This window comes from Garra rufa, chromosome 13 (assembly GCF_049309525.1).
Source record: "Garra rufa chromosome 13, GarRuf1.0, whole genome shotgun sequence".
Classification (NCBI taxonomy): Eukaryota; Metazoa; Chordata; class Actinopteri; order Cypriniformes; family Cyprinidae; genus Garra; species Garra rufa.
In genome coordinates this window covers 35,106,185-35,132,942 of record NC_133373.1, presented here as the reverse complement: position 1 = coordinate 35,132,942, position 26,758 = coordinate 35,106,185, and the positions used below count along the sequence as shown (strand labels likewise).

Below are 26,758 nucleotides of genomic sequence, written 5' to 3'. Positions count from 1 at the left end.
ATAGAAAACAGTTGTTTTAAATAGTAAAAATATTTCAAAATTTTACTGTTTTTGCTGTACTTTGGATCAAATAAATAAGGCTTGGTAAGCAGAAGAGTTTTCTTTCTGTTCAAAAACTTTTGACTGATAGTGTAAATCAGTGTTAATCTGTCAATAAAATGGTTTTATTTATGAATATTATATAATAAAATATATAATATTAAATAAATTGCTAGGCATTTTGTTGTGGTATAATGTAGTATATTTAATTTAAAGCTCATCACATGTACACTGTAAATCTCCACCAGGTCTTTTGACCAATGAATAGAATGAAATGAGTTATTTAAAACATACATTTCAGTCAGGGAAAGTAGTTTAACTCACAGGAAATTGTGTATAATAATCGTCATTAAATATACGCATTTTCCAGTTTCTGATTAGTAACAACTGTTAGTAACAGTTGTCAAGCAAATTCCTCATTTATATCGATTACACTTACGTCAGCTCGTCGTCACGGCAACGTGTTTTACTAATCAGAACGGAGTTCAAACAATTGAACAAAATAGGGCTTAAGGTAGCAATATGAGATCGAAACACAGTTTAAGTGACTATTGTAATGTAAGCATTCAGCACAGAGAATCATTATATGTGAATATAGGGTTGTTTATTAAACTATTCTACTTACAAACGATCGCACATAGACAACGTACATAAAACACAAATAGACAGAACGCATGAGAGAGAGAGAGAGAGAGAGAGAGAGAGAGAGAGAGAGAGAGAGAGTTGCATGGTACATGACGTGTGTCCGAGTCGAGGAGAAGGGAAGAGAGAGGGGAAGAGAAGAGTGCGTGACCTAAACCTGTAGGTCGTTCACGCCCACAGTTGGATCTTGTCCAATCCGGTTGATCTGAGTTTTGGAGGGAAGATCGAAAGTCTTTGTATTCCACCATGGTGTTTTGCATGTGGAAGCTGATTGGTTGTTTCGCCACAAAACTTCCAAAAGTTCAATAATACCAATCAAGCAAGGAGTTATTAAGATGCAACAAACATTAACATTTAGGAGATCATAAATGCAGCTCGTAGACACCAAACATGATCTATGTATCATCTCGGTTGAATGAGTGATTCTAAATGTGAGAGTCTTAGCACACGCAATAATTCACCTCTTTCGGATTAATGTTTGAGACTGACATACATGACAGAAACAACAATATAAGAAAAGGTAACACACTGATACGTGTACATTTCTACTGTATGTGAGATGCACAACAACTTGCTTTAAGCATAAAACTCAAATCTTGACCAGAATAGGCCAGAATAAAAATTGCTGATTGATAAAAAATTAAAATTACAGAAGACTGTTTGTGTTTTAAAACTCTTAGACATCAGGTTTTATAACCAGGAATCATGTCACTGAAACTAGGACAGCTCACTGACTCTGACTGATGTGTATTATTTGGTAAGGGGGTCATGATAAAATACTTGGTTTTCCTCAGGCTACGTCTTTCAAAAGGACTCCAGCAAATGGATTTTTTTTTTTTTCAATTACCTTGCTGGAGTTCAGTCGTGCATCATCAGTGACTTCAGACAAGAAAAGAGATGGAGGTTTCATGTCAAGCCACTGAAACAAAATGCACAGATGAAATCATCGGTCCATCAGCTTATACAGAGACTGTAAACAACCCCGTAATGCTCTAAGTAAAGCCATCCTTTGATAAACTGTAATTCAGTGGCACTGTTAAAACCGGTAATTATTTAACGTTGCAGATTGATGTTTTAAATGGTTCCTGATTTCACGATGAGGCACTTTTAAGAGCAATTATCCTGTGGCTCCACTCCTTTCTAGTCAATCTGTCCTGCTGCCAGAATCTATGTTAGCTGCTTTATGGCTTTGTGCTCAAGCTAATACAAGCAAACGAAAGCCTGTTTCAACAATCCATTTGAGTGCATCACTTGACCAAAACAGGAGCATTATGCATAAAACCCAGATCACTCCCTGAGAGTCTTTTATATTTTCATGAGTAGTTCATGTAAAAAACCTTGACATTAACAAAATTCTGTTTTTTATCTGCTTTCTGCATTGGTGACCTTCTTCAAAAAGTCTTTTGTGCAAGAGTGTAGAAACAATCCGTACCAAAAGCCATTTTCAATATGACGTGCTTTTAAATTCCAGTCACTCCTATGTTTTTTTTTTCTTTAACAATTTGGCCTGAAACTTTACAGTGACAACCATGCATATAAAACTGCACATTTTTGTCAACAATTACTTTAGTTAATATTTTGCCAGTGCACAAACAGTGCCAAGCATGACCAAGCATGCCAAGCTCATGAATATTAATTAAATTATGTGACGTTCATCCTGGTTTTGTGAAATTAACTGTCCTAGTTTTGGTGACAGGATTCAGGAAAGGCAAAAGAAACCTCTTTAAAATATGCAGTTGAAGTCAAAAGTTTACATACCCCTTCCAGAATCTTATTTTGGTATATTTTACCAAAATAAGAGGGATCATACGAAATGCATGTTTATTTTTTATTTAGCACTGACCTGAATAAGATATTTCACATAAAAGACATTTACATATAGTCCAAAAAAGAAAATAATAGTTGAATTTATAAAAATGGCCGTTGCATTGTTTTTCATTCTGAAGCATCAGTGAGCGTTTGAACCTTCTGTAATAGTTGCATAAGAGTCTTTTATATTTTCATGAGTAGTTTATGTAAAACACCTTGACATTAACAAAAAATCTCTGTTTTTTATCTGCTTTCTGCTCAGCTGTGGTGACCTTCAAGAGTGTAGAAACAATCCGTAATGAAAACCCTTTACAATATGACACGCTTTTAAAATTCCAGTCACTCCTGCATTTTTTTTTCTTTAATAATTTGGCCTGAAATTTTACAGTGCCAACTTTTTGTCAACAATTACTTTAGTTAATATTTTGTCAGTGCACAAACAGTGCCAAGCATGACCAAGCATGCCAAACTCATGAATATTAATTATATTATGTGACGTTCATCCTGGTTTTGTGAAATTAGCTGTCCTAGATTTGGTGACAGGATTCCTGGATTTGAAACCTGATTTCTAAGAGTATTTAGAGGAGAAAAATAAAGGCTTCTCAATCCCAAAATATAGTCTTCTGCAGTCTTAGACTTTTTTATCAGCATAAAGTGGACATTGGTAAATGAACACCACTTTTGTTGCTTACTTTTGTGTGCATCTTTTTTCATTTTGCACATTTGTTTAGCAAACCTGTTGGTTTTCAGTTGACGTTTCACCCCAAAAAAATGAAAATTCTGTCACCATTTACTCACAATTAGTGTTTTTCTAAACCTGTATGATTATAATTTTTATTTTTGAGTGGATCTTTTTCTTTATACTGGAATTTATATATATATATATATATATATATATATATATATATATATATATAGATAGATAGATAGATAGATAGATAGATAGATAGATAGATAGATAGATAGATAGATAGATAGATAGATAGATAGATAAACACCTTACTTCAGCCTATGTTTTCAAGGAGAGGTGTGTGGAAGCTTTCCAAACAGTTTGAAATTCAGGGTTTTCACTTCATATCAATCAGATCAGAAGTAACTAGTAAGCTGCTTGAGTACTTTTTCCATCGGATACTTTTTTACTCTTACTCAATTAACTATTAAGATTGTTACTTTTACTCTTACTTGAGTAAATATTTCCATAAGTACTTGTACTTTTACTTGAGTACAGATTTTGGGTACTCTACCCACCTCTGTTTGGGGGTGCACTAGAACATGCTCTCAAACGCTTTATTTTTCTCATAATTTGCATTATTACAATAGCTTTCTCCCCAGCCTGGCACAAATGGCTCGATTAGTTCCTGGTTTGATGAAGGTCTGCCTTCCGACAAACAAAATGTGTTGTGATTGGTTAGCAGTCCCACTGCGTTGCAATTGGCTAACAGCTTAGACATCGTTTCAGTCCTGCCATGCCCCTTTCAAAAGCAGCAAGTTCTGTGTACAACTGCGCAAACTAAAGTGATAAACATTTTAAACATGGATATTTTTCTTGCAAAAACACATCGGATAGGTAAAGGAAGCTTTTACTGACTCCAGCATGGCTACCAGAGCAGTTCGCGGACACTTTAGTAAATTCTCGTGCTTTTTATGCACAAAGAAAACAACACCCTGCTGAAAAAAAAAAAAAACAGCAAAATCCAGCCTAGGCTGGTTGGCTCATCTTAGCTGGTATAAGCTGGAAGTAGCTGGTTTTAGCTGGTGGTTTCCCAGCCTGACCAGGCTGGAAAAGTGGCCAAAACCCCTCTAAAACCAGCCTGCTGACCAGATATGACCAGCTAAAACCAGGCTGGTCGACCAGCTAAAACCAGCCAACCAGCCTAGGCTGGTTTTAGCTGTTTTTTTTTCACAGAGGCAATACCAAATTTATTTAACAATTTCTTCTCTTTTGTGTTAGTTTCCTCCTTATGTTCACGAGAGTACCACAACACATGTTTGGACATGTGAGTTGCGTTGCTGTCTATGCAGGGTCAGAATGCTCTCGGATTTCATTAATTGAAGATTAATGAAGGTCTTACAGGTTTAGAAAGACATGAGGATGAGTAATTAATGACGGAATTTTCATTTTTGGGTGAACTATCTCTTTTACAATGCTTTTTAAGCATTCCTGGATCAGACGATGTGAATTCTGAACTCTAGAATCCAGCAAAAAGAGCATTATGACAGCTTCCCCTCCCCCGTTGGTTACCTCTGTCTCCTCCCACTGTCACACTGCAGGGACACAGATCAGTCAGGTTTCACCAGCTCACACCAGAATTTAGCTATTCATGTTTAATGCAGCTGAGACCTTTATCTCGCTCAGTAGTAGCAGCGGGGTCTCAGAGCAGAGATATCATCGAGTGTGCTCACACCACCTGCTGGTAAATGCCTCATAGCCCCTCCTCTGAAGCGCCGGCCAATCAGGATGCATTTGCAGCATCACCTGCTGCTGTGTCAGATCCAGTGCCAGATCTAATGCCCACAAGCCTGCGGTCTGCCGCCGGACACTGGCCTGGGGGCCTTGGGTACGGCCCGCTTGCTTGCAGATGTCCATCATCGGCATTACGCCAGTGGTGCCAACAACACAGTTCTGTTATGATATGAGATTCAATGAGAAGCAGTAAACAAGGCCATGATGTGATGACAGGCATTGAATTTAAAAATGGCATAGTCTGAGACAGGATTTCGACTTAGATTTCAACATTGATGATGATAATAATAAGTTTCTTGAGCAGCAAATCAGCATATTAGAATGATTTTTGATCATGTGACACTGAAGACTGGAGTAATGATGCATCACAGGAATAAATTATATTTTAAAATATATTCAAAATGAAAAGAAAAAAGTTGAAAAATGAAAAATGAATGCATGAGGGACTTCTTTCTCAAGACTTAACTAGACACAAGTTTACATCCTGTAACCTGGGACTTGTAAGTCTTTACCATCATTACTCGTGTCTTGATTTTTGTGAGCTTAGCGAACGACTGCAAGACAGCATCATTATGAAGCTTCCCGGAACCCTTGCAGTCAGCTTTATGAATATGGATTACTGTTCAGGGCAGATTAGTGAACACAGCAAAGTATTTATCAACTTCAGCAGTGTGATATCGGGAGAAATGAGAATTATGGCCGCTTTTTGGTGTAAGCCTCTAAGGCAGGGGTCCCCAAACTTTTTTCTGAGCAGGCCACATAATTTTCTTTTCTTTAATGGGGGGCCGGGTCGGTTTATAAAAGAAAATTCCATGGGCCGGACTGACTACTATTATTATTTTATTATGATTTTACCTGTATTTATTATACCTTTTAATGCTAGAATAGTTTATTATTTTTTTATGCACCAGACAGACAAATGATCATTTCTTTTCAAAAGATATACAGGTGCTTCTCAGTAAATTAGAATGTCATGGAAAAGTTCATTTATTTCAGTAATTCAACTCAAATTGTAAAACTTGTCTATTAAATACATTTAATGCACACAGAGTGAACTAGTTTAAGTCTTTGGTTCTTTTAATTGTGATGATTTGGCTCACATTTAACAAAAACCCACCAATTCGCTATCCCAACAAATTAGAAAACTAGAATACAACTGCAAAGGTTTCCTGAGCCGTCAAAATGGTATCTCAGTTTGGTTCACTAGGCTACACAATCATGGGGAAGACTGTTGATCTGACAGTTGTCCAGAGGACAATCATTGACACCCTTCACAAGGAGGGTAAGCCACAAACATTGATTACCAAAGAAGCTGGCTGTTCACAGAGTGCTGTATCCAAGCATGTTAACAGCAAGTTGAGTGGAAGAAAAAAGTGTGGAAGAAAAAGATGCACAACCAACTGAGAGAACCGCAGCTTTGAGAGGCTTGTCAAGCAAAACTGATTCAAGAATTTGGGTGAACTTCATAAGCAATGGACTGAGGCTGGGGTCAAGGCATCAAGAGCCACCAGACACAGACGTGTCAAGGAACGATCGCGATGACACATTATGGCAATGCACCCTTCTGTTGGTGATTTTAACAAATAATTAGGCAATGTTAATAACTAAGGGACATTTTAGGTTGAAAGCCAACCTTTATTATCAAATACCGACATGATATAAGTATAAACATATTTAAAATTACATTTTCAAAATATATCTCTGGCATTGTTCAGAGGGCCGGTCCAAATGTGGGGGCGGGCCGCATTCGGCCCCCGGGCCTTAGTTTGGGGACCCCTGCTCTAAGGAATCGTGAACTAGACTCAAGGTAGCACAAATTTAACTCTAAAAAGGTTGTAAGGTGGAGAGGTGGACATCATGTAATGTGGATTTTAGCAATTACAAAGATGCATAAACATTTGTTTACATAAAATTACATACACTGTAATTTTATTTAAGATTATTGGAGTATATTTTACAAGAAAATACTATTTCAGTTTTTCTACTTTAACATTTCACATGAAATTGAATGTTTTTCAGTATTTTTTCTAATGCTCTGCTTGCAATTTCCAGTTAAAATTGCCACAAATCGGTCTGTTTTAAACTAAAAGACAGAAAACAGATGTTTTGAATGAATGCTTCGCGCTGTGTCTAACAACGCCCTTCAGTCGTGACTCTTTCACAATACAGTACGGCCCCTCGTACCTTATTGCTTACTCATATTTGAAGTATGTTAAATAAAATAATAATGTTTATTTGTTTATTTATATATATATATTTTTATTTTTCTCCACTACCCACAGGATAGCTTTCCAGCAAGGTTTGGAGGGATTCATTTTGTCAACCAACCTTGGTACATCCACGCTTTGTACACAGTCATCCGGCCTTTCCTCAAGGACAAAACAAGAAAAAGGGTGAGAGAATTTTTTAAATTGGCAGAGTTATTGACTTTGTTTGTCTGTTTTCTTCAATCATTTTTAATCACATATAATTGTTAACTGTTCTGTTTATGTACATGTGATAAACACTGGAATATTACGGAAGCCTGTTTCTGCAAATTAATAAAAAAAAAATTGCAACACACAATTCTTTAGTCAGAATTATTTGATACAAACTCACAAGTGAGAGAAATAATGTCAGAAATTCTCGCAAATGCGATTTCATATCTCGCAATTCTGACTTTTTCTCTCAGAATTGAGATATAAAATCGTAACTGCTAGTTATGAAGTCAGAATTGCGAGATGTTAACACAATTTTGACTTTTTATCTCAGAATTGCGTGATATGAACAATTGAGAGAAATAAAGTTAATATTGCGAGATATAAACGTACAATTTTGACTTCTTATCTCAGAATTGCGTGATATGAACAATTGAGAGAAATAAAGTTAATATTGCGAGATATAAACTTACAATTTTGACTTTTTATCTCAGAATTACGTGATATGAACAATTGAGAGAAATAAAGTTAATATTGCGAGATATAAACGTACAATTTTTACTTTTTATCTCAGAATTGCGTGATATGAACAATTGAGAGAAATAAAGTTAATATTGCGAGATATAAACATAATTTTGACTTCTTATCTCAGAATTGCGTGATATGAACAATTGAGAGAAATAAAGTTAATATTGCGAGATATAAACGTACAATTTTGACTTCTTATCTCAGAATTGCGTGATATGAACAATTGAGAGAAATAAAGTTAATATTGCGAGATATAAACGTACAATTTTGACTTTTTATCTCAGAATTACGTGATATGAACAATTGAGAGAAATAAAGTTAATATTGCGAGATATAAACTTATAATTTTGACTTTTTATCTCAGAATTGCGTGATATGAACAATTGAGAGAAATAAAGTTAATATTGCGAGATATAAACTTATAATTTTGACTTTTTATCTCAGAATTACGTGATATGAACAATTGAGAGAAATAAAGTTAATATTGCGAGATATAAACGTACAATTTTGACTTCTTATCTCAGAATTGCGTGATATGAACAATTGAGAGAAATAAAGTTAATATTGCGAGATATAAACTTATAATTTTGACTTTTTATCTCAGAATTACGTGATATGAACAATTGAGAGAAATAAAGTTAATATTGCGAGATATAAATGTACAATTTTGACTTCTTATCTCAGAATTGCGTGATATGAACAATTGAGAGAAATAAAGTTAATATTGCGAGATATAAACGTACAATTTTGACTTTTTATCTCAGAATTGCGTGATATGAACAATTGAGAGAAATTAAGTTAATATTGCGAGATATAAACGTACAATTTTGACTTTTTATCTCAGAATTACGTGATATGAACAATTGAGAGAAATTAAGTTAATATTGCGAGATATAAACTTATAATTTTGACTTTTTATCTCAGAATTACGTGATATGAACAATTGAGAGAAATAAAGTTAATATTGCAAGATATAAACGTATAATTTTGACTTTTTATCTCAGAATTACGTGATATGAACAATTGAGAGAAATAAAGTTAATATTGCGAGATATAAACTTATAATTTTGACTTTTTATCTCAGAATTGCGTGATATGAACAATTGAGAGAAATAAAGTTAATATTGCGAGATATAAACTTATAATTTTGACTTTTTATCTCAGAATTACGTGATATGAACAATTGAGAGAAATAAAGTTAATATTGCGAGATATAAACGTACAATTTTGACTTTTTATCTCAGAATTGCGTGATATGAACAATTGAGAGAAATAAAGTTAATATTGCGAGATATAAACGTACAATTTTGACTTCTTATCTCAGAATTGCGTGATATGAACAATTGAGAGAAATAAAGTTAATATTGCGAGATATAAACGTACAATTTTGACTTTTTATCTCAGAATTACGTGATATGAACAATTGAGAGAAATAAAGTTAATATTGCGAGATATAAACTTATAATTTTGACTTTTTATCTCAGAATTGCGTGATATGAACAATTGAGAGAAATAAAGTTAATATTGCGAGATATAAACGTACAATTTTGACTTTTTATCTCAGAATTACGTGATATGAACAATTGAGAGAAATAAAGTTAATATTGCGAGATATAAACGTACAATTTTGACTTCTTATCTCAGAATTGCGTGATATGAACAATTGAGAGAAATAAAGTTAATATTGCGAGATATAAACTTACAATTTTGACTTTTTATCTCAGAATTACGTGATATGAACAATTGAGAGAAATAAAGTTAATATTGCGAGATATAAACTTATAATTTTGACTTTTTATCTCAGAATTACGTGATATGAACAATTGAGAGAAATAAAGTTAATATTGCGAGATATAAACTTATAATTTTGACTTTTTATCTCAGAATTGCGTGATATGAACAATTGAGAGAAATAAAGTTAATATTGCGAGATATAAACTTATAATTTTGACTTTTTATCTCAGAATTGCGTGATATGAACAATTGAGAGAAATAAAGTTAATATTGCGAGATATAAACTTACAATTTTGACTTTTTATCTCAGAATTGCGTGATATAAACTCACATTTGTGGAAAAAAGTTTATTTCTCTCAACTGTGAAATTATATCACACAATTCTTACTTTATTCTCGCAATTCTGACTTTTTTTTCTCAGAATTGCGAGTTATAATGTCAGAATTGCGAGATATAAACACTTCTGACTTTTTTATCTCAGAATTGCGAGATGTAAACTTACAATTCTGACTTTTTATCTCAGAACTAAAAGAAACTCACAATTTAGATAAACTTTTTTTTTCCACAAATGCGAGTTTTTAACTTTTTTTCAGAATTATGTGATTGTGTGATATAAACTCACAGTTGGGGGAAATTTTTTCCACAAATGAATGTGGAAAAGAGTTATGAATTATGAATTATGAATTATGAAAGAACAGAATTGTGAGATATAAACTCACAATTGTGAGTTATAAAGTCAGAATTGAGAGATATAAACTCACAATTCTGACTTTTTATATCAGAATTGCATGGTATAAACTCACATTTAAGAGAAATGAAGTCAAAATTGTAAGATATAAACTCACAATTCTGACTTTTTATCTCAGAATTGCGTGGTATAAACTCACATTTAAGAGAAATGAAGTGAAAATTGTGAGATATAAACGCACAATTGCGAGTTATAAAGTCAGAATTGCAAGATATAAAATGCGAGTTTATATATCACAATTCTTCTCTACTTTTTTCTCCGAATTGAGTGATATATAAACTTACATTGTGAGTTATAAAGTCAAATTTTGAGGGGGAAAAATGTATATATTCTTAAAATTGTGAGTTTATATCTCACTATTATGTTAAAAAAAAGTCAGAATTGCGAGCTGTAAACTCACAATTGTGAGAAAAAAAGTCAGAATTGTGATATAAAAAGTCACAATAACTTTTTTACATTTTTTATTCAGTGGCTAAAACAGGCTTCCATAAAATATACAGGCTTTGAAATACATAAAAAAACAAAGTGCAATGCCATAGAATTTAGTGCAAACCACTGAATGCTAAACAATAAAAGCTTCAGCTTACAGTTGCTATGAAAAAATTACCAGGCAATTAACAATATTTTATATGTTGTATATTTAGATTTTCATGCACGGAAACAATCTGAACAGCTTGCACCAGCTGATCTTGCCTGAGATTCTGCCATCTGAGCTGGGAGGCATGCTGCCTCCTTACGACATGGGCACCTGGGCCAGAACGTTGCTGGATCATGCATATGACGAGGAGACGGACTACTGCCCCGAATCCTATACCTTGTCTGTCAAAGACCTGGAGAAAGATCTGTCCCCCAAAACTATGAAAAGGTGTGTTACTTGATGTTTTTCACTACATCTACTGAATGTATCTTTGCTTGTTTACATCCTAGCCAAGCATAGTGGAATGTTTCAGTATTATTTGTTATTTTAGTATCTTAAATATATATACACTGCTGCTCAAAAGTTTGGGAACAGTAAGGTTTCAAATGTTTTTTAAAGACATTTCTTATGCTCATCAAGGCATTTATTTGATCAAAAATACAGAAAAAATAATATTGTCAAATATTATTTTAATTTAAAATGACTGTTTTCAATGAGAATATATTTTAAAATGTAAGCTATTTTGTGTGATTAAAATTACAGTTTTCAGTGTCACATGATTCTTCAGAAATCATTCTAATATGCCGATTTATTATCAAAATTGAAAACTGCTGCTGTTTAATATTTTGTTGGAACCTGTGATGTTTTTCCCCAGGATTCTTTAACAAATAAAAAAAAGTTTAAAAGAAAAGGGCTTATTTAAAATAGAAATCTTTTGTAACAATATAAACTACCATCTAAAATATTGGGGTCCGTAAATTTTTATTCTTTTTTTTTTTTTTTTTTTAAGAAATTAATACTTTTATTCAGCAAGGATGTGTTAAATGAAAGACTTTATATATTTTTATTAATTTATAATATTTAGATTTTGAACAAATGCTGTTCTTTTTTAACATTTTATTCATCAAGAATCCTGAAAACCATTTTGGTTTCAAAAAAAATTAAGCAGCACAACTGTTTCCAACATTGATAATAACAGTAATTAATCAGCATATGAGATTTATATAATTAAATGCTTATATGATTTTTGAAGAATCGTGAAACTAAAAAACTGAAGTAATGGCTGATAAAAACTCTTTGCATCACAGGAATAAATTATATTTTAGAATATATTAATACAGAACACCATTATTTTAAACTGTAATATTTCACAATATTGCATTTTTGATCAAGTGAATGCAGCCTTGATGAGCATATAAGAATTCTTTAAAAAAAACATTAAAAATCTTACTGATCCCAAATTTTTGAGTGGCAGCATATATAGTAATTATTAAAGGAGTATTACATTTACAGATAAACTCACCCCCTTGTCATCCAAGATGTTCATGTCTTTCTTTCTTCAGTCGTAAGGAAATTATATTTTTTGAGGAAAACATTTCAGGATTTCTCTCCATATTATAGACTTCTATGGTGCCCCCGAGTTTGAACTTCCAAAATGCAGCTTCAAAGGGCTCTAAACTATCACAGCCGAGGAAAGAAGGGTCTTATCTAGCAAAATAATCGGTTATTTTTTAAAAATTCTATTTTCTGGGATCATTTAGAGCCCTTTGAAGCTGCATTTAAACTGCATTTTGGAAGTTCAAACTCGGGGGCACCATAGAAGTCCATTATATGGAGAGAAATCCTGAAATGTTTTCCTCAAAAGACATCATTTCTTTCAACTGAAGAAAGAAAGACATGAACATCTTGGATGACAAGGGGGTGAGTTAATTATCTGTAAATTTTTATAATTCATGAATGTAAACTTTTTATACCTCATGTACAATTTTTATGGTAATGCAATGTCTGATTTTAAAATGGTTTTCAAAGGATGAATTTTGACATTTTAAGTTTTCAAGTGATATATAGTTTCTTATTATTTCTAAAGCGTGATAGGGAAAAAAGGCAATGAAGAATGGCTTTTTGTGTTATAATCTAAAATTTTTGAGGTGCACTCTGTTCATTTTCCTACATAATTTGTAACACAAAACAGTGGTCAAAGATCTATGTAGGAGTCTTAGACCTTTCCAATGATCTATAGTTTGTCATGATTAGATTAGGATTTATTTGTAATATGGTAAAGTAAACTTGACAGTTAAAGTTTTTTATATTTTATATTTTTAGTTTAGTTTAAGTTTTAGTATATTTTGTGCTTTCATCATTTTTTATTGTATATTTTATTTCATTCTGTTACTTTCAGCTTCATTTCAGTTCCAAACATTTTAATAGTTTTCATTTTAGTTAACCAGAACATTGGTGCTCATTAAAACAAGCACGTGAGGTCACCGACCTGGCCATTATTTGTATGTTGTTTATTTCTAATGTGCTTGTTAAATGACATGATTTGGTGGCTTGCCATGGAAACAGCATTTGCTTGTTCGCCGTCTTCATTCAAGTAGAATTATCAAGAGGGTCGCTCTGGATAACAAAAATAAGCAGCTTTGCTAGAGGCATAAAGAGCGTTTGTTAAAGGAGTCACATTTTAGAAGCAAACTGTATGTTTCTTCATAGTAACAGTGCTTAGCAACGGACTCCCTAGTTTTATAATACAATGCGGCACTTCTTAATAAAACAGGCAGTATGGGATGATCTTACTCTACAGTATGTGACTTGAGCTTGTTTCACTGATCAAGACAGGGTGAGCTGTCTCGACTTACTGGGTCATGAAATCAGCATGAGGGAGTGAAGGCGCTGCCGTGAGCTGCGTTAAATGATGCATTGCCTATACATGTCGCATATAGAGCATAAAACAACACGTTATGGAGGTTTACCTGTGGCAAACATCTCACTTTCTGTCTTTGCCTTCTGCAGTTGGGGCTGTACGTTGGTTACCAAATATAGCCTAGTTTGCAATGGCTTATTTTCTCTCGCATTTGAAGCAACTGTTTGTAGAGTTTGAATTCTACCAAAGCGTCTGGGGGGCGCAGTGTTTGGAAGAAAGTAGGTCTTAGATGTTCTTCTATTGCTAAGATCAAAGTACTGTTCCCTAAACAGCTTTGGCTATTAAACTAAACCTCCCAGTCCGCACATAACACATCTATGTACATAAAAAAATAAGCTTTGGTGGAATCCTGCACTCTGTATTGTGAATTATTCTCTAGTGTTGTATTATTAACAGAATTCGTCGGGTTTTAGCTGCGGGAACAGTTTGCTGTTCATGATCTATATATATTGAGATTTAGTTCTGTCTATTTAGTCTCATGGATATGCTCACAAACAGGTCATATATTGGAGCTGTGGTTTACAATAGTGAGAAACATTCCCATTAGACTCAATTAATAATTTATTCGAGCTGTAATAAAATCAGCTAAAGTAGAATGTAAAATACACATTTCATCGTATCACCCATAACATGTCATAACTAAATTGCTAGTTTATTTTATACAACTGAAATCTGAAATCTATAATTTTGACTTTAATTACATATGTTGTTGTAGTTTTTATTATTACACACCATTCTACATTCTACATTCTACTATATATATATATATATATATAAATTATTACATTTATATTATTATTTTTATTTTCTATCATTAGTTTCTATTCTTTTTTAATACTATCAGGCCCAAGTTTTCTAAAAATAATCAATTCATTTGTAATAATAATATACATTTACATTAATATTATAATATAATAATAATAATAATAATAATAATAATAATAATAATAATATAAATGTCATAAAAATGTACAATACAAATAATATAAAAGTATTGTATATTATTTTTATTAAATTTATATTATTGTTATTATTTTTATTTTTTACCATTAGTTTCTTTAAAAAAAAATCTTAAGATAATCAATTAATTATCTAATTATTATTAGAATAATAATATAAATGTAATGTAAATATACAAAATATACAATACTTTTTATTTTATTAACAATTTTAATTAAATTTTTTTTAATACTATCAGGCCCAAGACAGTGTCTTAAGAAAATCAGTTAATTTGTAACAATAATATAAATTTAGAACAATATCATATTACAATAATATATTATAATATTATATTGCAATAATATATTATAATAATATAAATGTAATACAAAATACAATACTTTTTTATTTTTTAAATTATTTTATTATTAATAAACAAATAATATAATACAAGTATTGTATATTATTTTTTATTATTATATTAGTATATTATTAAAAATATATATATTTTTCCCATTAGTTTCTATTCTTTTTATTAATACTATCAGGCCCAAGACAGTGTCTTAAGATAATCAATTACTTTGTAATAATACTATAATTTATAATGATATTATATTACAATATATAATAATAATAATAATTTAAATGTCATAAAAATGTACAATACTTTTCTGTTGTTTTTATTATTTTAGTTAATAATAAAAATAATCTCAAATTATTGTATATTATTTTTTATTACATTATTATTATTATTATTATTATTGTAATATTATTTTAGTTAATAATAAAAATAATCTCAAAGTATTGTATATTATTTTTTATTACATTATTATTATTATTATTATTATTTTTTCCCCATAATAATATTATATAATAATAATATAAATGCAAACAAAAAATATACAATACTTTGTTCTATTATTTTTATTATTTTATTAATAATAAAATAATAGAAAAGTATTGTATATTTTTTATCACATTTATGTTATTATTATTTTTACCATTAGTTTCTAATCTTTTTTTGTAATAATATCAGGCCCATAAAAATATATATAAATAAAAAATACAATACTTTTCTATTATTATTTTTATTTTATTAATAACAAAAACAATACAGTATTGTATATTATTATTATTGTCACGATCAGGCTGGGTTGTGGAGTGGAGAATGATGAGGAGAACCGGAGTAAATGAAAACGTAAATAGTTTATTAAATAAAACACTGTAACTAATACAAACAAACAAAAACCGGGAGTATAAGATGAGCACATGTAAACAAGCAAACAGAGGTAACAGAATCATTGACGAACAAATGGGGAGTGCACACACAGACTCTTAAATACACTGAAACGGGGGCGTGGTCACTAACAAGATAACAAGGGGGAAATACAAATATGGGCAAGACTGAACTAACTAAACATAACCAAAAGGGGGAGACAAGGACTAAACCATATAAGCTAGAAACATAGGGGAAAAGACACTAGGAAAACATGACAGAACACAGACATGATACTGACATTACCCCCCCTCCCCCGAAGGCGCGTCCCGCGCCTAATAACATACAAGGGGAGGGAGGGTGGGTGCCCTGGAGACCACTAAGAGGACACAGAGGACACGGGAATACTGAGGTGGTCTCCAGGGCGGATCAGGGATCTCAGGTGGCCATGGCGGGTCGGGAAGCTCAGGGAGCCATGGCCGGGTAAACTGTCCAGACGGCCATGGTGGATCTGGCGGCTCAGGCAGTCATGGCCGGGACAATAGTTCAGGAGGCCATGGTGGATCTGGTGGTTTAGGCAGCCATGGCCGGGACAACAGTTCAGGAGGCCATGGCGGATCTGGTGGTTCAGGAAATCACGGCCGGGTAAACAGTCCAGGTGGCCATTGCCGGGTAAACAGTCCAGGTGGCCATTGCCGGGTAAACAGTCCAGGTGGCCATGGCCGGGTAAACAGTCCAGGTGGCCATGGCCGGGTAAACAGTCCAGGTGGCCATGGCCGGGTAAACAGTCCAGGTGGCCATGGCCGATCAGGGGAGTAGCCCCCCCCCCCCCCAAAATTTTCTTGGGGGAACCTAGGGTATAGTCCACACAGGAGAGAACGGAAGGGCGTGCAGGAGAGAGCTCCGGCTCAGGAGGGCGCGCTGGAGACAGCTCCGGCTCTGGAGGGCGCGCTGGAGACAGCTCCGGCTCTGGAGGGCGCGCTGGAGACAGCTCCGGCTCTGGAGGGCGCGCTGGAGACAGCTCCGGCTCTGGAGGGCGCTCTTGAGGAGCGGGCTCTGGACGGCGCTCTTGAGGAGCGGGCTCTGGACGGCGCTCTTGAGGAGCGGGCTCTGGATGACTGGACGACCCCAGCGGAGACTCTGGTAGAGCAGGCTCTGGGCGAGCGGTCACTGAAGGACGCTCTGGCGGCGCAGTCACTGGAGGGCGCTCTGGCTGCGCAGTCACTGGAGGGCGCTCTGGCGGCGCAGTCACTGGAGGGCTGGGCGGAACCAGCGGAGACTCTGGGAGACTGGGTGGAACCAGAGGAGACTCAGGAAGGCTGGGCGGAACCAGCGAAGACTCTGACTTGGCGGTAGCCATCTTGGGTGCAGACTCAGGCTTGGTGGCCATCTTGGCCGGGATTTCAGGTTGGGTGGTCATTTTGGCCGAGGGTTCTGGAACGGCGTTCATCTTGGCCGTGAACTCCGTAACGGCGGCCATCTTGACCGGGAACTCAGCAACGGCAGCCATCTTGGCCGGGAACTCTGGAACGGCGGCCATCTTGACCGGGAACTCAGGTTTGGCGGCCATCTTGGCTGAGGGTTCAGGAACGACGGCCATCTTGACCGGGAACTCAGCAACGGCGGCCATCTTGGCCGGGAACTCTGGAACGGCGGCCATCTTGACCGGGAACTCAGGTTTGGCGGCCATCTTGGCCGAGGGTTCAGGAACGATGGCCATCTTGGCCGGGAACTCTGGAACGGCGGCCATCTTGGCCGGGGATTCAGGCTTGGTGGCCATCTTGGCCGAGGACTCAGGAACGGCGGCCATCTTGCGGGCAGACTCCTTTGTGGCAGCCATTTTGCGTGCAGACTCATGCGTGGCAGCCATCTTGCGTGCAGACTCATGTGTGGCAGCCATCTTGCGTGCCGACTCCTGCGTGGCAGCCATCTTGTGAGCTGGCGTGGCAGCCATCTTGTGAGCTGGCGTGGCAGCCGGCAGATTAGAGCGCTGGGCGGAGGCCGGTAGATGAGAGCGCGGGGAGGAGGCCGGCCGCATCGGGCTGAGGACAGCAGCGGAGCTTTGGAGGACGACTGGGGATAGGAGACTGGGCTGGCGGTCCGATCCGTTGGAGCGGTATGTGGAGGTTCTCGGCTTATGGCAGGCTGGCGCGATGTGCTGTGTCTGTGAGGGGACCGGAAGATGAGACCGACCAGAATTTGGAAATTCTTCGACTTCAAAATCAGATCCATTCAAATAGAGAATCAGGTTTATTAGCTCGATCAAGGGGAAATTACAAGAGGGAAGATCGCAGCGAATGGTCTCATCATCCAGCCCCAAAACAAACACAGCACCAAGAGCAGCCTCGTGCCAGCCTACCTGATGGGAGAGCTCGATGAAATCCTCCACATATCGTTCCAACTCACGGCCACCTTGCCGCAGTCTCCTCAAAGCTGCCTCAGCCCAACTCATCTTCTGTTTTGGTCCGTCAATCTGTCACGATCCAGGCGGGGTTGAGGAGTGGAGAATGATGAGGAGAACCGGAGTAAATGAAAACGTAAATAGTTTATTAAATAAAACACTGTAACTAATACAAACAAACAAAAACCGGGAGTATAAGATGAGCACATGTAAACAAGCAAACAGAGGTAACAGAATCATTGACGGACAAATGGGGAGTGCACACACAGACTCTTAAATACACTGAAACGGGGGCGTGGTCACTAACAAGATAACAAGGGGGAAATACAAATATGGGCAAGACTGAACTAACTAAACATAACCAAAAGGGGGAGACAAGGACTAAACCATATAAGCTAGAAACATGGGGGAAAAGACACTAGGAAAACATGACAGAACACAGACATGATACTGACAATTATTACTATTAGTTTCCATTCTTTTTTAAATACTATTGTATATGTTTTTATTACATTTATATTATTATTATCATTATTTTTACCATTAGATTTTGTTCTTTTTTTTTTACTACCATCAGGACCAAGATAGTGTCTTAAGATAATCAAATTAATTTTTAATAATAATATACATTTTTATTTTATTTTATTAATAATAAAAATAATAGAAACATATTATATATTATTATTTTTTTACATTTAGATTTTTTCCCATGAGTTTCTATTCTTTTTTAATACTATCAGGCCCAGATAATCCATTAATTTGTCAATGCAGCTGTTGTGAACTTGTCATGTTCATATTATGCAAGATGACATTTCTACTTCCAGTCAGCAATGAATTAAGCAAAAGTAGTATTTACTGAGCGCTTTAAATTCCCACTCCCTCATACTCCCTAAAATGCCATTGTGTTAAAATGAGTGTGAGCCTAGGAATGTCTGATTTTGAAAAAGCTAACACCTCCCACATTCTTCAAAAGGGTAAATTATTCAGAGTAATTAAAACCACACTTCGTCATTTTGTCTGCTCTGGAAAGGTCATATGGACATCACTTTTTTTCCGCCAACACGGTTTCCTCTTGTGTTTGCATTGGGTTGCACTCAAATAGCATGGATTCTTGCCGTGACGTTAGTTTAACAGCTTTTGTGCGTCATTCTGTGATTTGTTAGTTGAAAAAAGATGTATTTCAGTACCCTCAAGACATATTTTGTGTTATTGTGTTATTGATTTCAGACGTTTTTCGCTGTTTGTTGAGTCTAGGTCTGTCACAGAAACAGGTGGGATCTCTCCAGACACCCAATTCAGTATTGTCTGTCAGGTAGTTTTTCATGTGTGGTACTGAGGAAAAAAAAAAAACATCACTTACTGCACCTTTAATTTGTTCCTTTGGGGTCTTGCTTTATACCTTAAAAGGCAAATTATAACAGCTACACTACCAGTCAAAAGTTTTTGAACTGTAAGATTTTTTTATGTTTCCTGCTCACCAAGCCTGCATTTATTTAATTCCAAACAACATCAAAAACAGTAAAATATTTTTACTATTTAAAATAACTGTTTTCTATCTGAATACATTTTAAAATGTAATTTTATTCCTGTGATCAAAGCTAAATTTTCAGCATCATTACTTAAGCATTATTACTCATGTGACACTTAATTCAGTGTCACATGATCCTTCAAAAATTATTCTAATATGCTGATTTGCTGTTTAAGATACTTTTTTATTATCATTGTTATCAATAATAAGAAGAAACTATAGAAATGAATACTTTCATTTAGCAAGTATGCTTTAAATTCATCAGAAAAAAAAATATTTGTTATGTTACAAAATATTTCTGTTTCAGACAAATGCTGTTCTTCTGAACTGTCTATTCATTAAAGAAACCTTAAACAATTCTACTCAGCTGTTTTCAACATAATAATAATGTTTTTGAGCAGTAAATCAGAATATTAGAATGATTTCTGAAGGATCATGTGACTGGAGTAATGATGCTAAAAATTCAGCTTTGAAATCACAGGAATAAATTACATTTTTAAAGAAAACTGTTATTTTAAATAGTAAAAATATTTAAAAATTTTACTGATTTTGCTGTACTTCGGATCAAATAAATGCAGGCTTTGTGAGCAGAAGTTAATCTTACTGTTCAAAAACTTTTGACTGGTAGTGTATATGTTTTAAATCAACATAAAAATGTAAATTGTTTACTTTTTAAATAAAGAAATGTACTTTTATTGTCCACAAATATGTATTTCAGTAATGACTGGATGACTGTATATTACCTCTAACACATCATAGCCCACTTTTCACAATCCAGTCAAATCCCGATGGAATCGCCCTGTCCTACATTATTTCCTTTTGAATATTCAGTACATCAAATATATCACATTAGTGAGTGCAAACTAGATTTCTTTAGTTAAATCTAGCTGTTGCTTGATAAGAAACATCTGTTTTTGTTGAATTTTCATGATTACAATCATGGTTCATACATAAATGTGTCAGTCAGTGGAAAGTGCCCCAGATCTGTGCATGATGAACGACAGAACACTGTCCTCAAAGCTTCTTATGCCTCTACGAGAGGGCTAAAACAAAAGTAGGCCAACTCAGTGCACTAACATGGCATGTTCCATTACACATTCTTCACTTTAAATGATTATGACATGCACAATGCATCATTAATTTGTACTGGGCATGCCGTGCTCTGTCTATGTACCTAAATGTTTCATTGGGGTCCAAATGTCTGAGAGTGAATCTGGGCCTAATTTTGGATTTTTATTTATTTATGTATATTTCACGTCAGATTATATGGTCAAGTATTAAGTATTATTGGGTGAAAAGTTCAAATGAAATATTTGAATGAATTTGGTATGTCCACTTATACTTTAAAGGGGTAGTTCACTCAAAAATGAAAATTTGCTGAAAATGTAGACTCTCAGGACATCAAAGATGTAGATGAGTTTGTTTCTTCATCTTCATCTTCATTCAAAAATGTAGCATTATATCACTTACTCACCAATGGATCCACTGTAGTGAATGGGTGCCGTCAGAATGAGAGTCCAAACAGCTGATAAAAATGTAAGTCGCAAGTAATCCAGCGAGTCCACCAATTAACATTTTATGAAATGAAAAGCTGGATGTTCGTAATAATAAATCCATCAAGACATTTTTTAACTTGTTTCCAGCTAAAATATGATTTATCCATAATATCCATAACGGTCTTGTCAGGAGAGAAATATGCACAAACTAAATGCCATTTACAAGCAAAAACATGGTTTATTTGACCAAAAACAAAGTTAAAACGTCTTAATGATATTACAAATGCAAAGCTTTTCGCTTTACAAGATGTTAATTGATGGACTGAAGTCATGTGGATCACTTGTGGATTATTGTGACGTTTTTATCAGCTATTTGGACATTCTGACGGCACCCATTCACTTTCATATATTTGGTATATCCACTTTTACTTTAAAGCAGTACATCACCCAAAAATTAAAATTTGCTGAAAATTTAGACTCTCAGGACATCAAAGATGTAGATGAGTTTGTTTCTTCATCAGAACAAATTTGGAGAAATTTAGCATTACATCCCTTGCTCACCAATGGATCATCTGCAGTGAATGGGTGCCGTCAGAATGAGAGTCCAAACAAATGCTAAAAACACTATAATCCACACAACTCAATCAAGTAATCCATTGAATCCATCAATTAGTGTCTTATGACGCAAAAAACTGCATGTTTGTAATAAATCCAGTAGAAAACATTTCTCAATATGCACAAATTAAATGCTATTTACAGGCAAAAACAGTCCAAAACTGTTCTAAACATATATGTTGGTGGATTTTGATGTGAAAGGACAATAGTAGATGGACTTTTTCCTATAGAGGAAGTGTTATTATGGATTATGGACTTGTATTTTGACCAAAAACGAAGTTAAAACGTCTTAATGATATTACAAATGCAAAGCTTTTCACTTTACAAGAAGTGGATCACTTGTGGACTATTGTGATGTTTTTATCAGCTGTTTGGACTCTCATTCTGACGGCACCCATTCACTTTCATATATTTGGTATGTCCACTTTTACTTTAAAGGGATAGTTCACCCAAAAATGAAAATTTGCTGAAAATTTACTGACCCTCAGCACATTAAAAATGTAGATGAGTTTGTTTCTTTATCAGACCAGATTTGGAGAAATTTAGCATTACATCACTCAGTGAATGGGTGCCATCAGTATGCCAAACAGCTGCTAAAATAGCTGCTAAAAACACAATAATCCACAAGTAATCCACACGACTCAATCAAGAAATCCATTGTATCCATTAATTAATGCCTTATAAAGCAAAAAGCTGCATGTTTGTAATAAATCCAGCAGAAAAAAGTTCTCATCCAAATCAGGAGAGAAATATGCACAGATTAAGCACAATTTACAAGCAAAAACAGTGCAAAACAAATATGTTCTAAACAAATATGTTGGTGGATTTTTGAAAGGACAACAGAAGGTTGGACTTTTTCCAATAGAGGAAGTGTTTTTTGGATTATGGAATCATTTTTTGACCAGAAATGAATGTCTAAAGTTAAAACGTCTTAATGATATTACAAATGCACAGCTTTTCATTTCAGAAGATATTAATTTATAAACTAGAGTCGTGTGGATTACTTGTGGATTGTTGTGATGTTTTTATCAGCTCTCATTCTGATGGCACCCATCCACTGGTGAGCAAGTGATAAATGCTAAATTGATCCAAATCTATTCCAATGATGAAACAAACTCATCAAAATTTCGAATGTCTTGAAGGTGAGTACATTTTCAGCCAATTTAAATTTCTGGATGAACTATTCCTGATTTGAACTCCACATAATAAATACAAAAAAAAAAAAAAAATCTAATACATTTTTATTTTTCATTGTCATATAACTTTACTTGTTTATTTTCAGGTTTGAATTAGATTTTGCACCCTAGATTTTCATTGCACTCTCAAGATTTTTCATTTCTCAGTTGTGCATCTTGAAATCCAGTTCATTCATATTTTATTTATACCTGCAGGTCCCAGTCCGTGGTGGAACCAGGAGTCCTGAAACGACCGGAGAAAGTGAAAAGCGAAGAAGAAAACATGCAGCCGCTGCTTTCGCTGGACTAAAGGCTCTTAATTCCTTAGGCAACGAGGAAACGTCAAGCCCCGTACGCTGGGGAGGAGCGCACCTTGTTCCTATAACGCAAGAAAAAAATATGTACAAAGAAAAGGAAATGTTAAAAACCGAAAGAACACACGAACAGCCTCCAGGAACACTGCAGAGAGCTGCCAGTTTAAATGATATTTTTGAAGCAAAGAGCTAACGGCGGACGTCCGTATGTAATTGTCAAGTGCCAATTCAAATCTGTAAATACACTTCAGTTCTAGACGTGAGATTGAGGGAGTAATTGTGAAATGAACCTGTAAAGACTGCTGTGAATATCCTGTGTGTGCTTCTCGTGATTATTATGTAGAACATGGTACTGTAGGATGGGTAATCATGCTTATAAAGATTCACAAGCTTTGGGGTTTCCGAAATTTATAATCCCCAAATCAGGAGTCGCTCAGGAGTATTTCGAAAGGAACGCATAGAGCTGTTGACGGCGTCAGGCATATGCTACTTCCATTAAAGAAAACACCATCGTTGGTCCAGGTTTTAGTGTTTCACAGCAAATACCCCTTTACCAAGAAAGGTTTTTTCTAACGAGCGTTTGCTAATATTGTTTTACCACAACGTAAGCTGTGTTTTCAGTTCAGTATTCTATCCCAGAGGGGTTGAGTCACATTTAGTAGGCTTTAGCTGATTTCTCACTGATGGCCTTGTTGTTTACACTTTGTCGTGGAATATCGCTTTATTTCATAACCATTTCCACATTAAGCTTGCTTAAGTTGCTTTCCAAGGCATTAGTATTCATACCAAGAACCAGATACAGTACTTTAGAGTCATTGCTTCTGAAGTTAAAGGAATAGTTCACCCCCCAAAAAATTATTTACTCTCCTTTATTGATATTTTATTTGTTTTTATTAACTAAATGAATAGTTAAATACGATATATGTTAATATATATATAATATATGCTTCCCATATGTTGATATTTTTCCATGAAACACAAAAGGAAAGTTTTGAGGATGTTGAGTAAATAAAGACGTTCATTTTTGGCTGCACTATTCAATAATTCAAATCTTTCAGTATTACAAAACCAGAATTATACTGTAACACTAACACAGAGGTTTATACAGAGCCATGAACAAGGTGTTGTACAGTGACACATGCTAGTGCATGCTTCCACATGCTTATCTTGGTCAGCTTATGGTTTAGATCGTGTGAAAATAGTTTAATCTAAATTATTCAGCTGTTTAATGGAATGCTGTGTTGTCATTAGTCTTTGGCAATAGGTTTTTACAGCGGTTTTAAGCCCAAATGAGCGAAATTTAAAACTCGTAATTTGCCACAGTTTTATTTCAGGGACTTTTTTTTCTTTGTGTGTGTGTAAGTGTGTGTGGAACAAGGGCAATATACGGTACATTTAAAATGTGTAAAGTACATAAAACTCTTCCAGGATTCAGTTTTTTGTCTTTCCAGACAAAATTTACACTGTTAATACATAATCAAAGCCTCCAACTTAGGAATAGTAAAGTCATCTTTTTATTTTGTGTGATAGGCTACATAATTGTGTGGGCACAACTTCTGTACATTGGCTCAGCTTGGTCCTATTTTTAGGTTTTTATGAATCTACAACTACACACATTTCAACTATTACACATACATTGTTGTATGCTTGTGTATGTGACCCTGGACCACAAAACCAGTCTTAGGTAGCACAAGTATATTTGTAGCAATAGCCAAAAATACATTGTATGGGTCAAAATGATCTATTTTTCTTTTATGCCAAAAATCATTAGGATATTAAGTAAAGATCATGTTCCATGAAGATATTTTGTAAATTTCCTACTGTAAATATATCAAAACTTAAATTTCGATTAGTATTATGCATTAATTTGGACAACTTTAAAGACAATTTTCTCAATATTTTGATTTTTTTGCACCCTCAGATTCCAGATTTTCAAATACACTCTTAAAAATAAAGGTGCTTTAAATGGTTCTTCAAGCGATGCCATAGAAGAACCATTTTTGGTTCCACAAAGAACCATTCAGTCTCTTTCTTACCTTTTTATAATCTGAAGAACCTTCTTTCGCCACAAAGAACCTTTTGTGAAACAGAAAGGTTCTTCAGATGTTAAAGGTTCTTTATGGAACCATTAAGACAAAAAAGGTTCTTCTATGGCATCGTGAAGCACCTTTATTTTTAAGAGTGTAGTTGTATCTCGGCCAAATATTGTCCTGTCCTAATATCAATGGAAAGCTATATAAATCTCAATTTTAAAAATTGACCCTTATGACTGGTTTTGTGGTCCTGGGTCACATATATGCTGAAACGTTCAATATGGATGCATTGGCAGCATCTAATGTTATGTTTTAGATGCTGTTAATATATTAATTATGTTAGTTTCAGTGTTTATGTAAACATAAAAAAATCAATTTTTTTCCCCATAAACACTAAGGCTTAAAAACTTAATCTATACCAGATTTGTTCCTCTGCACCACAAGCAGTCCAGATTATGACTTTTTATATTTTGCTGACAGCTTGTTGTGTTGTGGTGATCTCTGGTTTTTATTTGCTGAAACTAGTCTGCCCACTCTCATGACTCATTGGGCTTCTAACATCTCGAGGAGCGAAAATTGTTTCTAAAACCTTGCTTTATCATCCTGAACAGAAACAGGGAGAACAAAAAGTGTTGAAAAATTGGCTGTTTTGGAACAGAATGTATTTCCCATAGACTACGGTCACTAGTTTGGGTTGAGAGAATGGCGTTATGTATAGTCATTATTACATTTCCTGTGTCACGTTCAGATATAATGAGCAAGAAGGCCTCGAACAATGGTGTAAATTGTTTCAGTATATATTTAGTAGAGCTGTGTTAATGCCATGATCAGTATTTTAATACACCTTGAATTTATTTGTATTCCTGTATTGTATACGTTTTGGTCATGCTGCATTATGAACAGCCTTGTTTGTATTTTAGGCAATCGGAATGTTGATCAAATTGTCTCCATTTTTCTAGCCTTGCTTTCTATGGATACGTACATGTATTGCCATTACAACCAAAGCAACCCTGGGTCAAGGAAACTGACAATTATCCCCTGCTTTTCTAAGACTACAGGAACAATACATTTGGTATTTCTTTGATTGTTGGCTTATCTTTTCCATATCACTTTGATTGTATAATAGGGTGTTAGTGCTGAGAAGCCCATGCAGTATAGAGGTATTATCATGCAGAACAATACATGTGGTTTAAAGGAACATGTTGAATGGAAGTAAATATGTGTATATGTCCTTTCAAAATGCTGAGATAAATTATGTAACTGAAACTAAACTGCGAAAGGAAAAAAAAGCAGCCAATAAATATTGATATACATAGTTTAAA

General features: G+C 34.7%; 1 protein-coding gene across 1 annotated transcript; it reads left to right on the top strand.

The window, feature by feature from the left end:
• The first annotated feature begins 7,239 nt into the window (after nt 1-7,239).
• On the top strand, nt 7,240-26,758 carry clvs2 (clavesin 2). Its single transcript, XM_073816743.1, has 3 exons — nt 7,240-7,347; nt 11,026-11,246; nt 23,306-26,758. Exons 2-3 carry the CDS (start codon nt 11,032-11,034, stop codon nt 23,397-23,399), a joined length of 309 nt encoding a protein of 102 aa, XP_073672844.1. The 5' UTR covers nt 7,240-7,347; nt 11,026-11,031; the 3' UTR covers nt 23,400-26,758.